Raw genomic sequence first — 22,355 nt, 5'->3', positions numbered from 1 at the left:
TTTTTTTCACCTCAGAATCCTAACTCGGATTCTTTTAAAAAAAAAAATTGAATAGTGATATTAACAGAATTTACTGATTAAATAAATAGCCATTGAACATTAAACTGGAACCTTATTTTTGACCTTTATATTACTCATATCTGTAATTTGGCAGAAAATGTTTGAAAATTTTACTTTATTGAAAGATATTTGAGAATCTGTACTGGTAAATGTTAGGAGTTGGTACTATAGTCATGAGTTTAGTATTCTTTGTGAAAAATCCATATTCAAGGCAGTGCTTTGTATCTTCTTATTATTAAAAAATAATTTAAATTTAGGAGCTCCCCTTTTAAAAAAAATTTAAAACATGTCAGTAGTTTGTTTTTCCTCTGTGATAAAATATCTCATAAAAAGAGTTACTTATCTTTCAGAAATTTTTTTGTTTGGTTATTTTAGGTAATCTAAACTTTTATTTATAGTGTTTATAAAATTAGTTTTTAGCTATATTTTTTTACCACCTGATCACCATCCTGATCGTTTTATGCAACCATCAACTCTTAGTTTTAATCCCATTTGTGGACATTTAGGGGGTGTTTTATATTTAACATTTGATCATTTAAAGGCTTCGTCTGAAATTATTTTGTTCCACCTAACTGTGAGACCTTTCACAGTGCCTGCAAAAGGTATTGAAAGTCACCACTTCATTTGATGCTGCATTTTTTTGGTGAAAAAAAAAATTTCAAATACCATTAAGATGTTTTAAACACCCCAAGCAGCCTCTCAAGAGTTAATATTCACTATATTTATGTAAGTTTGGGAGCCAAGTCATATCAAGTTTTCTCACAAATCACATGTGACCTGTATATACCAGTGGATAAGAAATTATGCTTGTCGGGACTCCTCATGGTTTTGATTATTTATTGGTTATATCCTTCTATAGTATACCTATTTAACATAGGTATTCTGTAGAAAGTATAACAAATTTATGGTTTTGATTGTTTGAAGATCATTTTTCTGCAAGGTTATGTTACTCTCTCTCTCTCTCTCTCTCTCTCTCTCTCTCTCTCTCTCTCTCTCTCTCTCTCTCTCTCTCTCTCTCTCTCATGCCATAGAGGGTAGCGCAACATTTAAGTCTTGTCAGAACCCTCCCAAAAAAAAATAAAATAATACCCACAAACATTTGCAAGAATTCTTAACTACACGAAGAATGATTCCTCTTTGTTGATTGCTAGACAAAGTACATCGCTAACTGAATTACAAATATAAAGGAATCTCCAGATTCTCTTTCTGAGTGAATTCAAATCGTTGATTCAAAATGAATGCTGTTACCTGATGCAGTGAAAGTTATCTCTGTGTAGTCATCCCGGAGTATAAAGAGAAATATGTATACATATAAATCTTGTTTGGTATATGAATAATAATAGTGTGTGTATAGAAAGTTGCCTAATAGTTGGATACAAGTTCTTAGTGATAAACAGTTTTAAAACAATACTTATTCACATTATATAAGTATAAATATTTTAAATACAGATGGTCTCTATATTTCTACTACGCATAGGACATACATTTGACAGAGATGGTGGGCAATTGGAATGTTATCCTCATGATCAGTGAGAGCCTATTTCTTGTGAATCACTGTACTATTATCACCTTAATATCTTTTGCTACTGGTAAATGTTGATGTACTTGGTTGGGTCCTTTAATTGATCATAATCAAAATTTGATCAGTAGCTTCTTATATAGCTGTTGAAGGCACTTTCAGGCAGGTGTGTGTATTTATTCACACTTTAGTAGAGTCAGTACATAAGGTAATGCAATTTAGAAATTAATGAGCTATTTTTTTGAGAAAAAAAAATAGCCTTTCAAATCAAAATTACTTTTACTTCTGGATTTACTTTGAATTTTATTGGTCCTCTTGGAGAATTGAAGTAAATTTTTATACAAGACTGTTTCTAATTTGATATTTATAATTAACTGAAATTTAGAATTTATACTGATTCTGAATTTGCGAATAAATTCTTTGAGTGTGCAGAACAGTATTTCTGTGTATGGACAAATGGCCCGTAAACAATGTAAGTTAATTATTTTTGACAATTAGCTATAATGAGCAACTTGAATCTCTTACACAGCCAAATTTTTTATGAATCTTCAAGGACAGATTGAAAACTCACATTCTTAAATTTATTTTAAACAGGCCTTCATTTCAACTTGAACAGCAAATGTGACAACATAAACCAGATGGGCAGAGGGTCATGTAAGGGAAGGCAGTAGATGGTAAATGCTCCCTGCTCAGAGCCATAGCTTCCTGATGAATTTCTGTTTGAGAAATTAAAATGTTTTTATTGTGTACAGCTTGAATGTCATGATATTCCAGAGTCAACCACTTGTGTCTTGAGTTTGAAATGTCACACTTGTCTCAGATTCTCCCATGGTCTCAGAGGCTGTCAACGTTGAATATAGAAATGAGCAGAGCATGTTGATACAGTTATATGTGCCATTTGGTGGGTGAAGTATCAAGCTCTCCATGACTTGCTTTGATATAGGAAAGTGTCAGCAATAATGGGTACAAAGGTGGCATCAGTAAATTGATGTGATTGGTGGGATAAATATGTCAATGTATAGGGTGATTATATGGAAAAGTGATTTTAGTATGAACTAGAATTCTGAACCGGTTTATTGGGCTTTTCTGTTAGTGCAGTTTATTATAAATGGGTATTAAACTTTCTTATCTTATGGTGGCTTTGTGTTTGATATGTGTGAAGTTTATGAAAGTAATTTTCCTGATCAGCACTTGTTCATTTTAAGCAAGGCTAAAATAGTGTTATTTTTCTCTTTCCACCTTACTCCCCCATCCCAAGTATTTAACCTCAGGGGCTCACATCTGGTGAGAATGGGCTTGGCACACCCAGGGTCCTGAGCTGGATATCACCATTCTTCTCTTTCTTGGTGATTCCCTTCTATTTTTTATCCCCCCCCCCCTCTCTCTCTCTCTCTCTCTCTCTCTCTCATTTTTTTTGGCTGGTGCAGCATAAGCCTCAGGCTTCCGTGCACCGTATAGCTAATAATAATAATATACACGCACATTTTTCTTTTAAAAAATACCAGTCAGTTTTCTAATTGAGTTACTAAAGAAATTATTTTAGCCTTTTACCTTGTTTAATCATTAGATAAGCTATAAATAATTTTACCATATGTGAGATTTTTAGATTATTTTTTGCAGATTATCCATAAATCTCTGATATAAATGGCCAGCCCACGGACACGGAGAGTTTTGCAGGAACTCAGACCTCGTGATGAAAATAATGTAAGTTTGTGTTCTATAAAATTTTAACAAATGTTGTATTCTGTCATTAAATCATTTAGAACATTAAAACAAGCAAAATAATAACTTTTTTTTTGTCTATTTTGCTAAACAACTGAGCTCAAATTCCAATAAAAGTCTTATGCCATATGATTTTTGAAAGCATTGTTAGTATTCTTTGATATCATCAAATCCATTTTATTGTATCAGCTCTTTATATATATATATTGCCATATCACTATGGAAGCAAATCATTGTGGTCATGAGAATTTATATAAAAATATATATATACTATTTAAAAGTAGCTTCATAAAGTTGTAAACCTATAACTTTGTATATTGTAATCTTATTGAAACATACAAAAACTAAATGAAGATTCAATTTAGAGGATTTTATTGGCTACTAGTAGTTATGAGTTTTGTCAGTAGTTGGTGCACTAATATGAACAGCAAAATAGTGACTTTCAGTGGAGATACAATGTAAGGTCAGCCAATGATTCATTTATGATGAAGAAACTTGGCACATACAAGTTGTTCTTTGCTGCCCATACATTATTTTTCCCAATTTTTTGACTACATGCCAAAAAATTAATAGACCATACATCTATAATGAAAGAAATGAGGACAACATTTTGTAGAAATGTTGTCCTCAAAATAGCAGAAAATCAGTATACAGGGTGATTCTAAATTATTATCTGGGAGATATTGATGGCATTACTTCAAAATGGTGACTATTCAAGAAAAGGCAATGTGCGTACTTTGGTTTTTCGAAACAAAGTCCATTATCACAACACAACATCGTTACAGAACTCAGTATGGAAAAGATCTACCTTCAGATAATGCTATCCGACGTTGATTAAAGCAATTTCAAGAGACTGGTAGTGTTCTGCACCGAAAAGGAGCGGGAAGACCGAGCACTTCGTGGGAAGATGGTGATCGAATCCACAAAGCGGTTATGAACAACCCTCCAGGGTTGTTCATAACCGCCTTCACCTCCATGCCTACAAACTGTAGATTATGCAAGCTTTATAGCCGAACGATAAACCCCGCCATTTCCAATTTGCCCAAGACATTTTGTCAAACGTCGAAGCTGATGAAATTACCTTTGGAGATGGAGATTTAGTGATGAAGCAATGTTTTACATATCAGGGAGGGTAAATCGTCATAAATGCAGAATATGGGGATCGGAAAACCCTCACGCCATTCAAGAATTCGAAAGAGATAGTCCAAAGGTCAATGTCTGGTGTGCTTTGTCATGTTTGGGAGTTTGGAGCCCTTTTTCTTTGCGGAAAAAACAGTGACAGCGGTGATCTATCTGGACATGCTACAGCTGTATCTGTTACCCCAGTTGGAAAATCATCAGCCAAATGGTGCACGGCCACATTGGGCTCTTATTGTCCGAGAATTTCTTGACATGCATTTTTCTGGGCGCTGGGTTGGGTGTGGTGGACAAATTCCATGGCCTCTGAGCTCACCCGATCTTACACTGCTTGAATTCTTCCTGTGGGGATACGTGAAGAAAATTGTGTACAAGACCCCTATGACCTCCCTCAATGAACTGAAGCTGAGAATTGTTGCTGTGATTGAAATAGTTATACCACAAATGCTGGGGAACACTTGGAGGGAAATTGAATACTGCTTGGACATCTTATGTGATTGCGCCTCTGTAGCCGGGTGGGCACGAGCAGCAGTGCATAGTACACGCTTCTTGATTAGACCAGGGTTCGAGCCCATGACCACCAAATATGGAGGATGCAGAAAGGTCAAGGAATGATCACCGCATATCCCGGAGCAATATGGCCTTAGTTGCTAATGCTCCTAAAAACCAAATAACAAACAAACATCTTATGTGCCACGAAAGGCGTGCATTTTGAAGTTGTTTAGCATTCTGCAGTATTGATTCTATAGGTAATAAAACTTTTTGAGTTACACTTTCATATTCGGTAAGCAGTTTTTTTTATTTTGTTGTTTCTGGTTTGAAAATTATGGGCCATGGAAACCCCGACAATAATTTTGAATCACCCTGTGTATTGCTTAGTTCAGCTTACATTACTCCAGCCTACTATGTATGTTAGAAAACTGTTGAGCCTGCAACATGATTTCTCTCTGAACATTTTGGTGCAAGTAGACAATAGAGGGATTTATCTACTGTTTCATTCTCAGCAGTAAGTGTACTTTTCCCTGAGATAAACTATTGAATAGATAGAAGTTAGATTCTGGGGAAGTTAGAAATCATACAACAGTCCCAAGGTGAATATTTATAAGTACAAAAACTTAACCTTTGTATAATTAAACACAAGCTTAGTTATACATAGGTTTTTGGTCTGTTTTTCTGTGTGGAAGAAACCTTTACTGCCATTGTGTATCTTAACTTTCGTCTAACACAGATTATTGAAGGTTAACCTTATCATAAGTCCATGTATTAATGGGATGATTCTCCCACTCATCTCTTTCTCTTGCTCCCCCCCACCCCACCCCCAAAGTGTGAATTTCCTCCAGATACAAACTTTCTAAATCAGCAGATGAGTAAGGTAATCGTAATATGTGGCCGCAATTCCTAGACCTGACACTGCTGGATATTTTCCTCTGAGGTAAAGGTGGCTGATCCTTTTGTAAAAGATCAAACATCTCTACCAGTAAATTTATATGAATTGAAGAATCAGAATTGCTACTTTTTTTTTTTTTTCTCATTTAATACCTGAAATGTAGTAGTAGCAGTGGCATTTGATGTAAGAAAGCAAGTGTATGAGCTTATGCAGTATCAGCCAAAAAAAAAAAAAAAATCACACCATTCCCTCCAAATGCCTGTCCAGTTCCTCCTTAAATTTATTCAACCTATCAACTTCCACAACGACAGCGTGCTCAACCCATTCAAGGCCTTATATACCTCATGTTATGAAAGCATGTGTGATAGGCAGACTTTGATTGGGACATGTGCTATATTCAGTGTTTTATATGCTTTATTGAAGTTCAGGATACACAAAATTTTAGGCTTATAAAGTTGTCAAGCTACTTTCAAATTGCCCCACACACACTATGTACATAAACAAATTGCTCTTTTAAAATAACAAGGGAAAAAAATTATATTTATTTAATGAACAAGCCCTACATAAAATATATGTAGACCTTTTTCCTCACATGTCTCTACAGTGTGTTATTTTTTCAATTCTTTTATGTTGTGACAACTGTAAAGTTCACAAGCCATTTTAAAAAAACTCCCCTTTTTAATCCATGTAAAAAATTTTTAAAATTTGTTTACAAATATTTTCTTCTCATTTTTATTTATGTTTATGCTTTTACCCTGTGGCTTGTGGTTTATATCAGAAATGAAGATGCTATTTTGCTTGCATCCTTGCTGCTGATACAAGATGAGAGGCTTGTTTTGTAAGTTGTGGGGCAACATCCTTATTTTGCCATTTTGTAATTATTTTTTTTTAATTATCTCTTATTATACATTTTTTTTTTTGTTACCTTCTATTCCCTTTCTACCACTCTCTATCACCTTCATTTTTTTTTTTTTCATACTGTGTGCTTGAGTGCATGCAAGAAATAGCGTTCTGTCCCATTGTTTTTTTATTTTATTTATTTATTTATTTTTTTTTTTTGTGTGTGTGCATTGAGTGCTTTGGTCATAGTGCACCAGTTCATTTGGTTTATTGTGTATTGGGTATTATTTCAGAAAACAGTGTTCACAGGCTGATTTCCACATTGAAAGAAACCTTTGGAAAATAGAATAAGAGAATCCCCCTTTACTTTAATGACATAAAAAAAAAAAATTATGCTGTTAAACTACTTAGAAGCTATGTTTACATCTGGATACAGTACTTGTGTTAGAACTGTATTGGCTTGGATCATACAACTTGTATCCTTTACCTCTTTATGAGGTATGCGAACCTGTGTACATTTGTGGATATAAATCTTTGGTGAAACAAAAAAAAAAAAAAAAAAAAACTTAGTTATTGGGTATGGAAAATTTCACATTTTTAAGTGCGTGTACCTTAAATTTAGTGAAATTGCATAAAATAAAACCAAGTCATAGTCTGCAAAAATAAGCAAATTTTTTAAATCCAGCTTGCTGGATTTAACAAATTTGCCGTTTAAATGAACTTTTTCATAAAAGTTCATTTAAATGGCAATAGACACAAATATATGAAAAGGGAAAAGAAAATTTTATGAAAAAGTATATATTCAAAACAGTATAATTGAATACAAAGAGCTCAAACCAAATAGAACCCATATAATGCAATTTTTTTAAACAGTAAACTTTAACCAATGTGCTAAATTAGTAATTTAACATTAATTAAATTTATAGTTATTTTCATGATTTTTCTTTTACAAGGCGATTGTAAAACCATTCTTAAATAAATTCAGAATTATATCATCTTGTTTAAGAAAGATCTCCAATCTGTATAACTAAAATGCATGCATAAAAAAAAAAAAAAAATAGTAACAGACATATAGTGCAAGGAAGCTTCCTCACAGATATAACTATCCAGTTGACCTTTGAATTCATTTAAACTGTCAGCCTCAATTATTTGTGAAGGCAGTCTGTCCCAGCAATCAGTGACTCACTGGCTAAAAGAATACTTACAATCTAGTCTAAACCTTATCCGCCGACCGGGCTAGCCGGGTGGGTAAAGTGCCTGCCCGGCAGCCCAAAGGTCGCGGGTTCGATTCCCGCCTTGGGCTTGGATCAAAGTACTGCAAAAACCTTGGGAGGTGCATTATGGCCACAGAAGCCTATGCGCCAACAACTACCAAAAAAAAAAAAAAAAAACCTCATCCTCTGTAATTTAAATTTACATCCTCTAGTTCTGGAATTGTTTATAACAATGAAAATTCCATGTTCATTCATTTTGCTAATCCTTCTCAGAGCCTTATAAACCTCAATCAAGTCACCCTCTGAGGTGCCTGATTGCCAAGCACTGTAGCTCACATAATTGGAGTCTTTCCTTGTATGGTTGCCCTTTTGCCAATCTCACCATGCAAGTTGCCTGTCTTTGGAAACCTTCAAGAAGCTCAGTGTCTTTTGTCCGATGAGGTCTTTGTACTTCAACACAGTATTCCAAATATGGCCTTACAATTGTACTTAAAACACAGTATTCCAAATATGGCCTTATACAGTGGAATTATAACCTTCATATCTCTACAGGATAATGTTCAATAAATTGTTGATAGGACACCATGGGCATTCTTGGCTGCCTGTTTACACTACTCAGAAAACTTAATATCTGGCCGTATTATAACTCCCAGATCCCTTTATTCTTCTACTGTTTTTAACTCAAGTGTATAACTTATTTTGGGGTTGCTATTTCTCATGTGTAAGACCTTGCATTTTGCTGCATTAAAACATAGTTGCCACTTTTGTGACCATTCTTGTAGCCTGTTCAATTCATCCTGAAGAATGCTGCTTTGGTAACTACTCTGTCAATTTTTACATTGTCTGCAAATTTTGACATCATACCTTCTATCCCTTCATTGATGTTGTTTATGAAAATCAGAAACAACAGTCCAATAACTGATCCTTGTAGGATTCTACTTCTGGAATTATACCAGTCTGAAGAATTTATCACCACTCTTTGCCCTGCATCTACTAAGAAATCCATTTTAGAATTTTTCCAGTAATCCAAACATGTTCCAGCTTATACAGTAGCCTCTCATGAGTAACTGAGTCAAATGCCTTGCTAAAATCCAAATAAACTATGTCACAATTATTTCCTAGATCCATATTATGAGTAACTGGGTCAAAATAGTGTACTAAGTTAGTTAAACATGATTTTCCATTTACAAATCCATGTTGTGTGTTATTCAGAATGCCATATCTATCTGAATGTCCCTGTATTGCATCCTTAATCATTGCCTCTAAGATTTTCTCAACCATCGAAGTCAAATGGTCTGTATTAATTGGTATAATTGGTAATAATTAATTGGTATAATTAATTGGTCTGTAGGTACTGACTTTACTCTTAGAACCACCTTTGTGTATTGTTGATACATTGGCACTTCTCTAATCCAAAGGAATCTTTCCCAAGTCCAGAGATGCCCTCATAATTAACTTCAGTGGTTCAATACACTGCCTAGCAGCCTCCCTCAAAATACTGGGTATATGCCTTCAACTCTAGGAGCCTTACTTGCTTTTATATTCAAAAGTTTTTCTAATAAACAGCCATCTGTAATTTCAAAATCACTAATTTCATATGACTGAGCCTAATTTACATAGCTTCTTCTCACAATGAAGGGTCTCTCTTCAGCAAAGACAGGTGCAAAGTACCTGTTCAGTTCATCTGCAACATCAACTGGGTTGTTTAAGACTTTCCCACACCCAGTGCACAAGAGTCCAATCTGATTCACTTTTTCCTTCCTTGAATACAAGGAAGAAAAAAGTGCTTTGCTTGCATAGCCAGTGCTTTCTCTAACTTTATCTGTGGTACTATTACAAATCAACTTGTAGCTATTGTAGGCTTCAGTACTTTTTATTGCTCTGTAACTAATCCATGCTATGTTTTTCTGCTCAATTTGACTGGCCAGCTCTGCATTCTTCGATTTTGGCATCCTCCTCCTTCAAGATTTTCTTAATGGTATGTATGTGTTCATGACTTCTGTAATTTTTGCTTTAAAGGTATTCCATAATTCAAGTGTATTTGCCCTCACTCTGCAATCCACCCAATTAATAGATGTCATATAGTGCCTTGAACATCAAAGTCCCCCACTTCTGAATTTAAAACCCGTGCCTTAACCTTTATCTACTGTAACATCTTTCTTCATCTTCTGACTACCATGTGATCACTGCCTGCCAGTGGTTCTTGTATTTAAGCCCTGTGATGTCATCTAATTCTTAAGTAATGATGAGGTCAATAATATTCTCACACCTAGTATTTTGTTTAATGTGCTGGTACAAATAATTATTTAGTTTAAAAAAAATTTTCCCCAAGGCGAGTTCCCTCCCATATATTCCAATAAGTCTGGGCAAGATTGGAGTCACCCATAATAAGACATTCACACATGCTTGCCCATTCCATCTGTATGTAGGGGCTCTCCTTATACTCTCCACAATATTCTGGTCTGTAGATTACTCCCACTCTCATTATACCTTTGCTTCCAACTAATTGACACCACAGAGATTTTGTGCTGGCAGATGTAACTTCATTTATATGCTGAAAGCACAAGGCTTTCAGCATATAGTCCTGCCTATCATGTCTGGGCAGAATTGCAGGCACTTACACATTGCATCCTAACTCGTGGCATTTTTTCATCATGGACCATTTGTTGGATAAATATCCAACTAATAGTCAGGTCATGTTCATTTAATATCATTATATCATTAGTCCTCACTTGAATAATAATACCCTCTTCCCCCCCCCCAAACTCTGACAGTCTGTAATATTATAAATTTTTGCCCCCAGCAAACATACTCACTCTGGTTCTGATCCACCTATCTTTATCACAAAAAATATTACCCGTTTTGCTGACAGTAGTCTCTCAATAAAACTAGATCACCTTGAACCAGAGCGATATGCACTTGACTGTTCTTATCTGGTACCTGAATTGGCCGTGCAGTTATAGTGTGTTTCAGTTAATGAGGTTTTATTAACTATATCCATTTTTCTATCATGATTGCTGTAAACACATGAGGCAAAACAAACTCTTCTGTTTGTTAAAAGCTGATTAAATATAGAAATTACACATTTGCCAGTTCTGTGACTTTCATATGTATATGGCAATTTTGCCATATACCCAAATGTCTTTAGAAATGTTAGTGCAGGAAGCATTGCATACAATTTGTATCAAATAATGCTAGAAGAGGTGCTACCCACAACCTGTACATAACATAAGCACAAAAAATGAAAAATTGCATCACAAAAAAAAAAAAAAAAAAAAAAGGGAGGTTAACAAGCTAGAGCAACATTCTCCCTAGGAAGCAGTATTTCTGCATTATCCATGAGCAAATACAACCAGTATTGAAACTGGAAAAATGCCCATGGATGCATCAGTGTGAGGGGGAAAAGACAGATTCAACAAAAAACGTGACTTAAACATAGTTAATCCAATAACCAGGAAACAATTCGCTGTTTTTTTTTTTTTTTCTTGGTTGAACTATCTCTCTTGCTCATTTTTGCATGAGATAATTAAAGACCTAATTAAAGAGACCTTCAATATTGGTTTAAGAGTTATACTCTAGTCTCTGACATGATTCAAGATAAAGTCTCCTAAGGTGTGACAAGTGGTTAGCCAACTTTGTTTACACTGTGTTTGCATCTGCACATAAATAATAACTGTAAAAGATTTGTCATGCCTTAGCAATAAGCTGTTTTCTCCTTTTACCTACAATATATAAATAAAAACTGCAAAATAAAAGGAGTAATTGCCAGATATTCCATTAAAAACAGTGTTAGTAATTTTAGATCAGCTCTTCAATAAGTCATTTCTAAAGTGAGTGTAAGCCTTGTTGCTGTAAGTGGGGGGGGGGGGGGGAGAGCATTCCTAAGATATAAAAACCATGCCGAGAACCATTTATCAAATTACTTCAATACTTGCATTGAAATAAAAAAAAACTTCCTCTTGTATTGAACATAGTTTGTCACAAACCTGAAAATGTACATGGATATAGTGAACCAAAGTAAAAAATTTATAACTTTTGTAAGAATAAGAAACCTAAAAAATGTAACTGTGGTTTATCTTCATCATCATTGCCACAAATTATTTTATATCAGGCAGAAAGCATCCCTAAGTGTGTTCACAAAAGTTGAAAAAAAAATGAGTGATGTTCAACAGCCATGAAAGGCAGGGCCATGGTTGTTAAACTTAGATGAAGTTTATCACTACTAAACCATCCTTTGGAAATTTCTTGGAATTTTCCAATTTGCCAAAAAATTGGAAAATTTCTGTACAAAATATTTTTTATCATGTTGAGTAGTTTCATGTTGATATACTGGCAGGTTAATTGTTCTAGGAAAATGAAATATCTAAGTTCTTCAAATGTAAACATTTGACCATACAGCAGATGCTTGCTTGCTTCATGATAAAGTCTTGGAAAATATATCAGAATGTAATTTTTCTTAGTTATATTGTTATAAATTGTATAACATTTCTGACAGGTCCAGAATGTGTTTAATTGGAAAATAAGGCCATAAATTGTGAATTCAGAATTAACTGAATATGACACTTGCAAGTAATATATCAAATACAAATTGTTTGAGTACAATAAAAATTGCCTAGTGCATAGCTGCAATTTTAGTTTAAAGGAAATTCCTCACTATGTTAGTTAAAAAAATGATTTATGAAACTGAATTATAAATCAAAAAATTAACATTTAAACCTAATGGAGGCCACAAGGTTTAAATGTTAATGTAAATGTTTTGACTCTCTTTATTATGGGTCTTCCTCAGTGGAGTAAGATTTAAAGAGTACTTTTACATACATTCTAAAAACTTAAATTTTTAAAAAAAGTGCTAATAAACACTTTAAGCCTGTCTTGGGAAGGGAAGTGGCACCACATTACTAATGGGTGACTTTATACTTCTCTTTTTAGAGAAGTATTATTTATTGGTAGGGAAACTTGTGGGACCCCCAGCACTTCCGTAGCCAGGTGGGCAAGGAGCAGTAGTGCATAGCACACGCTTCTTGATTAGACCGGGGTTCGAGCCCGTGACCACCAAATATGGAGGATGCAGAAAGGTCGAAATGACCACCACATATCCCCGGAGCAATATGGCCTTAGTTGCTAATGCTCCTAAAACCAAATAACAACAGCAACTTGTGGTGATCCATAAATTTACAGCTCTTTCCCCCCCCCCCCCAAAAAAAAAACAAACAAAAACAAAATAGGTGGATTTAATTGACTTGAAATTTGCACAAGCATATAAATTATATACTAGCAAACATACTTATGGAAATTAACATTTCCATTCATTTTGAAAATTGCCTCATTAATCCAAATTATTTCATGTGGAAAATTCATCATTGTCTCAGCAGATTCCTTTCTTCTTTTAGGATTTTGAAATATAAATTTGATATCCCAAGTCTTAAAATTCTTATAACTTAAATTTTTTTGCAATTTCTGTTTTGATGGTTGCTGCTGTGTTGCTTTTCAGGATTGTTCTGTAGAGCTTCATCAAGTCACCCAGCATTTTCACTAGTTCTGATAGCGTGATGTACCACTTCTAGGAGGATCTAGAATACTTACTTTCAAACCTCTTAATTGTTGGGTTTTCTGGTTAAGCAGAGTCAAGATGTCTTTTTTGTCATTCTCAAGGGACTAAGTCACACTACCAAACTTTGTAGGAAAACTTCACTATTAAAATGCCTTCTATATCTAACCACTGAATCTTGCTGACAAATAATAACAAGGGGGGAAAAGCAAAAATAAAAAAAATACAATTTGCACTATCTGAATGAAAGATACAATATTCAGTTTTAAAAGTGGAAGTAACTTACTATCACTACATATACATGTTTGCAATCTCATAAAAATCTGTGCTAAAAATATACAAGTAATTTTTTTTTTTTTTTTTTTTAGAACTGTTTTGAATGTGGTTCCCATAATCCTCAGTGGGTAAGTGTCAGTTATGGGATTTGGATATGTCTCGAGTGTTCTGGAAAACACAGAGGTCTTGGAGTACACCTTAGGTAAGCTAATTTATTTTAAGATGTAATTCTTTCATTATTACAGTAAAAATATATGTATGCAGCACCTAAAACTACCTGAAAGCCTAAACAAATTTTTGGCAGATACTTAAAACTTGCAACCTGACCATGAGCTGCCACTGTTCAAATCTCAACTTTGAACAAAAACCTCAGATTGCTTATGCTTAATAATACTCCCTACAATTACTCCACCCCTTAAAAGATGACAGTTGTTTTGTTATATCATTAACCATGTCTTCTAACAGATGTACTCTGGTCTTATTACATCCTTATTGAACAATATATTCCGTTTCTCCAATGAATAAGTTACCTAGTCATCAGAAAACCAGTTTTATGGTCCCATAAAACTGATTCTTTCTGCCTCTGGTGTTCCCATCATAAGACAGATGTACAAAAGAAACTGCCATCAAGTTTGGACGCCTGAATGCCTAATGAATCTTCTAATTTAATTTTTTCTAAGGCATTAACTCTTTTTTCTTCAGATGGACAATCTTATCCAACAGAATGCTGAGCCTGTGCTTAATTGCCCCTGCTCTCCCTGCTGATTTAGGTTAATTTTGTCTAACAAAATTTCTGTATTTAATTTTCTCTCTATATTTTTTCTGTAATTTGTAATGTATTCACTGATTAATTAGTGATTGTCTGATTACTGATCACCATTGTAGATTCCTTCAGTATTGATCTATGGAAGGATCACTTAGCATGAGTCATTAATTTCAAAAAAATTCTGTGGAAACTTAAGCAATTTGCCTTGAAACTTTAAGAAATTTGCAATTTGCCTTGAATAAATTTTAGTGGGATTTGACATAAAGGTCTTCTAAACAGCTCTTATACTATGATTGTCTTAATTTTTTTTTTTTTGCAGCCGGGTCCTTTGCTCTTTGATTGCTTACTGTGTGACCACAGGTTGTTGTCAGGTAATGCTGGAATTTCACTTTTTTTTTTTTTTTTTTGTCTTGTGCATCACTAACCTATTTCCTGATGATTGAGTGATTTTTTTTTTTTTTTTTTTTTTTTTTTTTTCTTAGTCCATCTGATGACAGATGGACTAAGAAAATAAAGAATGATACCCAAGAGAAGCTAGAAGAAAACCTGGAAGACAACAACGGAGATGGACAGATGAAATTCATGAGTTTGTGGGTAGAAAATGGATGGCCATTGCACAAAACAGAAGGAACTGGAAAGTTGCTGGAGAGGCCTTCATCCTGCAGTAGATTGAAAATGGCTGATGATGAATGCTGGAATAATGAAATTTTGTTTTCATTTTTTTTTTTTTTTTTTTTTTTTTCTTCTTGTGCATCACTAACCTGTTTCCTGATTATTGAGTGATTTTTTTTTTTTTTTTTTTTTTTTAAACAAACCCTGCCAACACAACCAACTACAACTTGAATCTCTACCACCAGTTGCTGATCTCTAGATAATTTGCCAGCTAGGGAAAGGGAAGGAATAAAGTTGAGTCCTTCCAAAACCTGTTTCTATCTTATTTCTCAGGGAGGGATAGTTCTGCTGCACCCTGCTTATATTTATTTGTGTCTTAATTTCTTTAGTTTTATTTAATCAAGTTCTTTTGGTACTTGTTACCAAATAAATAGAAATTTAAATATAATAAATATAAACAGAAAAGTTCTTTGGTACTTAAAAATGTTTGTTTTTCATAACTATATATAAATTCTAATTATGATATTAATTATGAAATGAAATAAAGCCATTGAACAAATGGTAGGGCTTAAATTATATTTTTTTGAAATAACTGAATTATATATTTTTATTATTGGATTGAAGTTTTTATGATATTTTTAAATGTTATTCAGACTTATTTAATATATAAGTATATTAGATTACAGATACATGTGTTATATAAGAAATGCACATATATATTTATTTATTTATTATTTTTAATAAAGTTTTGTGCGATCAGTATCAATGGATAAATGGAAAGATATGGAATTGGAAAAAATGAAAGTTGGTGGTAATAAGAAGGCTCGAATATTTTTAGAACAACAAGCAGATTGGAAGAAAAGTATGCCTCTGCAGGAGCGGTACAATACTCGAGCTGCAGCCCTTTATAGAGATAAAGTAAGTATATATTTACAGTTTCATCCACAGAAAATTGCATGACTCATCTGAAGTATTATATAACTGCATATTATTCACTTTATTATGGTTTTCTCTATTATTATGGTCTACCGTAGAAATTGGTTGGCTGGAAGGAAAGAAAAGTTTATACAGAGATGTTTTGTGTTTTATAATAGGTAAGGGAAGTGATCCAAGCAAATTTGAATTGGACATGAGAGGATTGTTTTAGGTTCCCATCAAAACATCTTATCTCTGAAAAGACTTCAGTAAGTTGTTAATGCCACCAACATTATTTAGACCCAGAGCATTTTAAACAAATGACATATAGCATGCCAGTTGTTTGGAATGGTTAGTGTCTGAATTCAAGTTTTATGCCACTTATTTTGCGATGGAAACTGAATTTTGAAAGAGGCATGATTGTGCACATTACCTTTTGGGTGTTTTAGTATCTTAGCTACCTGAGTCTTTTTTTTGTACCTCCTATCTATGATGCTTACAAACATGAAAATATAATGAATATATAGTACTTTGATGATTAGATATGCAAGAACAGTGAAGAATGAGAACAGGGAAGAATGGTACTAGGCAAATCAATTTTTTTTATAATTTTCACCTTTTAACATTAAAAAGGTTTTGGCTGGCTGCTACATGTGATTTAAAAAAAAAAAGTGAAGGATTGTAGGCTACAATTCAAAAGGAAAAAAAAAAAAAAAAAAATTTGAGTCAAAACTCAATAACCATTAGCATTAGTAGAGGCATATGACGCAGGAAAGCAAGCTTATGCAGCATCAGCCAAAAAAACGCTCCCATTTCACCGCTCCATTCGTTCAAAATACCTGTCCAGCTCAGCCTTAAATTTATTTAGGCTATGAACTTCCACAACAAAGGATGGAAGTCTGTTCCAGTAACCAACTACCTGCTGGCTAAAGGCAAACTTCCACACATCTATCCTACATCTGTCTTTCCTCAATTTGAATTTATGCCCTCTCAAGTGATTATTCTGAGCAAGAGAAAGAATCCCATCGGCATTGAGCATGCTCAAACCATTCAAGGCTTTATACATCTCTATCAGGTCACCTCACCGGTGCCTCTCCAGACACTGTAATTTGTAAAACTTAAGCCTTTCTTCGCAATAGCAACCCTTTGTTCCATTCACTAATCTTGTTGCCCTTCTCTGTACTTGTTCCAGCAGCTCTACATCCTTCTTGAAATGAGGCCTCCAGACCTGTATACAGTACTCATGGAGTGGCCTGACCATTGCCTTATACAAGGGAATAATCACCTCCTTATCCCTGCTAGAAAAATTCCTATATATCATTGACAAGACACCATGAGCTACTCTTGCAGCCCATCTGCACTGCTCAGACTACTTCATATCTGCCTGCACAATTACCCCCAGGTCCTTTTCATTCTCTACCACTGTCAGTGTAGTACCACAGAGTTGATATGTTGCTCTGGGGTTACTGTTTCCCATATGTAGTACTTTACATTTGTCAAAGTTAAACTTCATTTGCCACCTCTCAGCCCATCTTCTCAATCTTTCCAGATCCTGTTGCAGCAGCATAGCATCAGTAGTATCCTTAACAACCCTACCAGCCTTTGTATCGTTTGAAAACTTGGACATTAAGCTTGATATACCATCATCAATATCATTTATAAATACAGAAAACAATAATGGACCTAACACTGAACCCTGAGGGACTCCACTACTAACATTAGTCCACGATGAGCAGTGTCCATTGATTACCACTCTCTGTCTTCTCCCCCTCAACCATCCCTTTATCCATAGCAGCAATTTGACTCCAATGTCACACTGCTCCAATTTGTGCAGGAGTCTTCCATGTGCAACAGTATCAAAAGCCTTTCTAAGATCCAAATATATAATATCAAAGTTATTCCCTGCATCATAGAATCCAATCAAATTGGTCAGGCAAGACTTTCCTTTAACAAAACCATGCTGTGTCCGAGCTATAACTGAAGTCTTGTCTAGGTCTAGATGATCCTGCAGTGCTTCTTTAACCAGTGCCTCCATTAATTTTCCTGGAACAGAAGTTAAACTCACAGGTCTATAATTACTTGTGTCAGTCTTTGATCCTCCTTTGTGAATTGGGGTCACATTTGCACATCTCCAGTCTATGGTAACCTCCCCTGAGTCCAAAGAAGCTCTCATAATTCTGGCTTAGGGTTTCCTTACTTCCTTTGCTGCCTCCTTTAATATAACTGGATAGATCCCATCCACCCCAGGTGCCTTTTTTATATTTATTCTCAACAATTTCTCCTCCACTTTACTCTCAGTTATTACAAAAACATCTAGCTCACTGCCAGAGTTTACTTCACCTCTGGCATTCCCCTTCCTGAATAACTCCTCGTGTGTGAATGTAGATGCAAAATACTCGTTTAGTTTGTTAGCCACCTGAGCAGAATCCTCAACTGTTGAACCATCAGTATCCAATGGACCAATCTGATTCATCCCTTTCCTTCTAGAGTTTGTTTACATAGGTAAAGAACACTTTTCTGTTTTCTTTGCATCCTTTGCCAAGGATTTCTCATAATCTGCCTTTGCCTGCCTAATCTCCTTTTTGGCTTGGTTACAGACCAGCTTATATCTATCATAGGCTTCCATGTCACCCATTAATTTATATGTATCCCATGCATTTTTCTTCTCTGCTATGTCTCATTAGTTCATCTGACATCCATTTAGGCCTAAACCTTGAACAATATTTCTTAGTTAGTACGTAAACCCTAGTAGCTTCCAAGATAAGTTCTTTGAATGCTTCCCGTTTTGAATTTGCCATTGGTAACATCATCAGTTGGTTCCACTGTATAGAATTTAAATACTGTCTCAGAGCATCGTAGTCGCCTTTACGAAAACAAAAACCCTTCCCTTTACCCCGACAGTAGTTACCTCTTTGAGTAAATCCCACTTCAGCACACTGCGATCACTGCCACCTAGTGGTTCCTTTATCTGCAGATTCTTAATGCATGAAGAATCACTACTGATAATCAGATCAAGAGTATTACTCCCTCTATTTGCCTCCTGAACTTGCTGATGTAGAAACTAATCATCCAATAAATCCACAAAAGCCTTGCTAGTGTGTGGGTGACCAACCCACAAATTCCAGTCAATATCTGGGAAATTAAAATCCCCATTATAAAACTCTGATTTACTGGCCCACTTTATTTCCCTGTACAGTTTCTTATTATACTCATCAGAGTCATTAGGCCTATAGCACACTCCTACTCTCAATTTTGATCTCCAAGTGCTTATGTCACACCAAACTGACTCGACACTGCACTGTCCAGCAATGTCGACTGGTTTCACTTCCTTGGATTTTGTGTTTCTTAACTAATAGCATAACCCCTCCTTCCTTCCTATCCTATCTATCCTTTCTGTACACATTGTACTCCCCAAATTCCAGTTCTGCATTCCTTATATCTGTGTGACAATATCTGCCTTTGATGTTTTGAACAATACCTCAAATTCATCAAATTTAGTTACCAAACTCCTAGCATTGGTGTACACGCAAGTATACATGCAATATTCTTTTCTTTCTTTTTTTCCTGTTCTTTATCTTAGCTACCCTAACACAACTCATGTGTTTACTTGTACTGCAATGACTCCCAGCAGTCTCTGAAATACCCTGCATCTTGTTTTCCAGGTTGCTGCTCATTCCAATAGGAGCAGTGCAAGAATCACTTTCACCTCTGCCAGTGGATACTGTTAATCTATTAGTCCTTGTATCCCCCCAAGCTAGCAGGTTTCCGACCCACCTAACACGGCCTCGATAGCATCAGCAAATATTCTTGCATCCTTTCTATTTATGTGTATCCCATCCCTGTAGAAGCAGTCTCTCCTGTTGACAAGTACTGACCAGGCTGAAAAAAATTCTACCCCTTGAGCCTTGCACAATCTTTCCAGGGCCGAATTGATCAACAAGGCTCTCATCATATACTCCCTCCTATCGTGTCTGGGCAGAATGGCAGACACTTTCAAATTCAACCCTAATTCACCGCTTTTTTTCAAGTGACCTGTACTTGTTAAGTAATTTCGCCAGTCTCCTACTCTTAATATCATTAGTGCCAACCTGTAGAACTTTATCACCTTTTGTGTCCTTAAAAGATGATATCCGTTCTGCAACGTCATCAACCTTTGCCCCTGGCAGACATATTCTGGTCCTGTTCCACCTATCCTTTTTACATACCATGTTCCCTGCTTTCCTGACAATAGAGTTACCAACAACTACTAGTTTCTGTGGGACCAGCGCATTCTGCCATAGAGGTTGCTGTTGTGTTGCGTGATGACCAAGTGCAAGCTCTGGTGTTGTTGTGGGCAGCTGAGAGTTTGATTGGCCCCTCAATTTAGATCCTTCGAGGGCATCCACCTTGTCCTTCAAGCTCTCATATAGGCCCATAACAACGCTGAGTTGTCGCCTGATTTCCTTACACTCCTGACATCGCGCACACACAAAGACATCCCCCATGGCAATATCATGTCCCGTACCCGATTGTTCCACAAACATCAAGCAAGCAGTGCATTTTAAAAGGCTGTGATTCAGAGGGCAACTGTTCCCCTCAGTTCTCTCCTGAGCCACAGCCCTCCCATTAGCTTTGCTTTTGCTTTGCTGCTCTGGTCTGAGTCATGATTTCGATTTAATTTAAATAAAATTTCAATTTCAGTACAAAATTATAACCCTAAACTTGTATCCCAACACAGTTATTATATATATTTTTCAGTATCGAGTATTATCTACGATTTCCGTTTATATAACTTCCGTATCAAGTTATGTACTAATTAATTATGTTACATTTGTAATCTAAGTCGTTATGTATTTAGTTAAAAAGTACAATTCAATTGACAATTAAGTTTAACAAGATTAATAGATTTTACTGATTAATTGACAATATTATATTATATATTATACTATACTAAGCTTACGCTAACTAGTTCGGGGCCCCGGGTGCCAAGCGTATTTCGAGGCCAAGCGATATTCTTGTGATATATAGAGAGCTCTTGTAAAGTGATTGAAGTTATTTCCTTTTAAGTTCCTACATTTTTATCAACAGCTTTTCTTTAAAGCTAGTTCTATACTTGAAAACCACTAGTTAGAACACAGAAAGGAAACACACCTTTCTTTTTCCTATATTTCTTGTTCTATTAATCAACTAACACTTCAACCGCTTGGCCTCCGAGCGGCACTGCTCCTGCCTCCCCGTGGCGGGGCCAGTAATCTGGGTGAAAAGTTATCTCCCAGGGCTAAAAGGAGCAACGATGGATAAAAATGACTATCCACCTCTAGAGCCTTCAAACTCAAGGCTAGATAAACCAAACGATGAAGACCTGAATCAACCAAAAAGGCTCCGACGGGAAGTGCAGTGCAATGAAATGCCAAACTTTCTGGTGATACACTCTCTCTCCAACCAACCTGTCGGAAAATTATCACCATTTGTCATCCAAAGATTTCTGGAATCGATTGCTGGAATACCAAAAATGGTTAAACGACTGCAATCCGGAGACCTATTAATTGAAACAGCCAACTCCAAACATTCCGAGTGGCTGCTCAAAACAAGACATTCGGTGGCCTGCCAGTATCTATTACTCCACACAACACCTTAAATTCCTCGAAAAGCGTTATAACCGAATGGGACCTACTTACAATATCAGAAGAGGAATTAGTTCAAGAACTGAGTAATCAAAAAGTAACCAACGCCAAACGCATAATGACTAAAAAAGAAGGAAATCTCGTCCCAACTAGGTCAATCATTTTAACCTTCAGTACCCCAGATTTGCCATCCTCAGTAAAAGCTGGCTATTTAAACTGCCGAATTCGGGCTTATATTCCTAATCCCATTCGTTGTTTTAAATGTCAAAAATATGGACATTCCCAACAAGCATGCAGAGGAGAAGCTATTTGTCCTATTTGTGGTTCCAAGGAACATACACAAGCAGACTGTTCAGCATCAAGTCCCATTTGCCCCAACTGCAAAGAAAGTCACCCAGCATTTTCAAAATCCTGTGAAATGTGGAAAACAGGGAAAAAAATTCAAAAATATAAAATTTAACACAAAGTCACATATCCTGAGGCACGCAGACAGGTTATTTTGACCATGCCCAGTCGTTCATATGCATCTCACACTCGAAGCTTTATTTCAACAGCAGTACAAACAGATGTATCAATACCCCCCAGCACATCTATGGCTAATTGGGTTAAAAATACATTATCTAATTCAGTAAAAGACACACATCAAACTAAAACCAGTGAATCGACCAACACTCCAATCAGCATCCCAACTGATACTCGGACACTCTCGCATGATAAAGAAAAATTAAAAACTACCAAAGACAACAAGAAACCTGA

The 22,355-nt window shown here is 35.5% G+C and overlaps 1 protein-coding gene across 5 annotated transcripts in view; it reads left to right on the top strand.

Moving 5' to 3' along the window:
* ArfGAP1 (ADP-ribosylation factor GTPase-activating protein 1) overlaps positions 1–22,355 on the top strand; it is a 169,964-nt gene that overhangs the window by 7,041 nt on the left and 140,568 nt on the right. For 4 of the 5 annotated variants that reach the window (XM_090371222.1, XM_090371223.1, XM_090371219.1 and 1 more), the window contains exons 2-4: positions 3,200–3,283; positions 13,796–13,905; positions 15,828–15,999. In XM_090371222.1, the coding sequence (XP_090227348.1) occupies positions 3,224–3,283; positions 13,796–13,905; positions 15,828–15,999 (342 nt within the window). In that variant the 5' untranslated portion in view covers positions 3,200–3,223. Of the gene's footprint in view, positions 1–3,199; positions 3,284–13,795; positions 13,906–15,827; positions 16,000–22,355 lie in introns of those variants that run through there. The other variant, XM_090371224.1, reaches the window with a different exon arrangement.

Source organism: Mastigoproctus giganteus, chromosome 4 (genome assembly GCF_048544385.1).
Source record: "Mastigoproctus giganteus isolate SK-2022 chromosome 4, ASM4854438v1, whole genome shotgun sequence".
Classification (NCBI taxonomy): Eukaryota; Metazoa; Arthropoda; class Arachnida; order Uropygi; family Thelyphonidae; genus Mastigoproctus; species Mastigoproctus giganteus.
This window is presented reverse-complemented; position numbering and strand designations above follow the sequence as displayed.